The sequence below is a fragment of the Daktulosphaira vitifoliae genome, unplaced genomic scaffold (assembly GCF_025091365.1).
Source record: "Daktulosphaira vitifoliae isolate Bord-2020 unplaced genomic scaffold, ASM2509136v1 Scaffold_3, whole genome shotgun sequence".
Classification (NCBI taxonomy): Eukaryota; Metazoa; Arthropoda; class Insecta; order Hemiptera; family Phylloxeridae; genus Daktulosphaira; species Daktulosphaira vitifoliae.
Genome location: NW_026099574.1, coordinates 30047799 through 30049554, shown reverse-complemented (window position 1 = coordinate 30049554; position 1756 = coordinate 30047799). Strand labels below are relative to the sequence as shown.

Sequence of the window (1756 nt, the reverse complement as noted above, 5' to 3'; positions counted from 1 at the left end):
ACCGTTTAAACTTCCTACAATGATATTGTCCTCATGTTTTTTATCTGTATCTTCAAATAAGTTATCTACCGTTAAAGCATCACAGCTAAACGTTTCGTTTTGGCCACATAATGTCGACCAGCAATCTCTCGCTCTGAATAATGACATAGCTATAATAAATATATTACTTTAATTTTAATTAACCAAAAACAAATAATAATTCGATTCTTCTTAATTTTTATTAAATAACATACAAACTTATTTTACTTGAATTTTTATGTTAATTTTACCATTTTAAAACAATTATTAATACAATATGTTAATTTATCAAAATTTAAACTAAAACAAACAAATTAACGAATATTGTCACATTTAATGATTGTTATTTGAGGAATACTTAAAAAGTTTAATAACTTATATTAGTGCTATATATTTTTATTAAATAATCCTTATCATGATGGTCATTTGAATTTTCAGATAATCATACTAACAGTATAAAACTTATCAATTACTCCAACTTGATAACAATGAAAATATTTGTAAACATTTAATAATTAAAATCCCACACGATATAAGCTTGTAAAATTATTTTATTTTATTACATTTCTAAAAATTAAAGTCAACTTACCTATGTTCTAAAAACCCAGCTAACTGAAAGCGAAATTTATCATAAGTTAGAATATTTTTACGATTGTTAAAAACAAAATATCATCGTCGTTATGGCAACAAAATAACAACATAGCAACCAAAAAACAATTTATTCAATGAAACATTTTATTTATTTGATAGCAAGAATTAATTTATGACTAATAATTTATAATTTGTATATTTAATAGAATCATACATAACATACAGATATAAACTAAATTATCAGTACACTATTCAACACACTATAGTGATAAATGTAATTTACAAAGTCGGTTTTTTTTCCAACTAAAAATTTTATAAATGAAATCTAACAAATTAAAAATCTGATTTTTGATGCCAAAGAGGTATCAACTAAACAATATCCTTTTAAATTCAAGATGGAAAAAATAGTTTTACGTTCTTTGGTACATATATTTAAATATTTCATATAAATTCGGTACAATTTATCAATTAGCAGTCCATTGATTTATTATAAAAATAGTCGTACAATTATGTTTGTACTGATGTAATAATTTAAATGATGAAATAATCTGTTTTGAAATAACAGAAGCCTTATATTTGAACATATTATTTTTTTAAACAAATGAAATTAATATTTATTACAAGGAAATTAAACAAAAAGACTAAGAGAAATATGTTACAAGACAACAAAGTTTAAAATTAAATCATTTAAGGTTCACACTAGTTTGGTATGTATAGGATTTTTAATAAATTAAAAAACATTTCTTACACATTTACAAATGTTAGGGATACAATTGTATACAAAGATGTGTAAAACAAACCAAATATAAGCTAATAACGGTTTATACAATAACCTCATAAATATTATTAATAAATAAAGTAGCAGTAAGCTGACAAAAGTTAGTCTGTTAAATATTTATGAGATCTTTTGGCACTACAAATTATTTTTTATTTTTTATCCACTGCATACTTCTGAATGATCATCCCAAGCATCAATCTGTAATTATAAATAAAAAAACACTTTGAAAAATTGATGTTTTTACTGATTTACTTTTTTTACAATTTGTGTTTATATACAATGTCTCCCCAAGTATGTGAGTTAATGTTTGTATTAGGAAAAACAGAAAAATTTGAACAGCTTGATGGAATAGAACCAAATTTTTGATAG

The 1756-nt window shown here is 22.8% G+C and overlaps 2 protein-coding genes across 7 annotated transcripts in view; both read right to left on the bottom strand.

The window, feature by feature from the left end:
* Positions 1–1756, bottom strand: part of LOC126902947 (uncharacterized) — a 29793-nt gene that overhangs the window by 21418 nt on the left and 6619 nt on the right. The window lies entirely within an intron of this gene.
* Positions 850–1756, bottom strand: part of LOC126902945 (putative leucine-rich repeat-containing protein DDB_G0290503) — a 46967-nt gene continuing 46060 nt past the window's right edge. The window contains exon 10 of one of the 2 annotated variants that reach the window (XM_050680739.1): positions 850–1585. In XM_050680739.1, the coding sequence (XP_050536696.1) occupies positions 1544–1585 (42 nt within the window). In that variant the 3' untranslated portion in view covers positions 850–1543. The remainder of the gene's footprint in view (positions 1586–1756) is intronic. The other variant, XM_050680740.1, reaches the window with a different exon arrangement.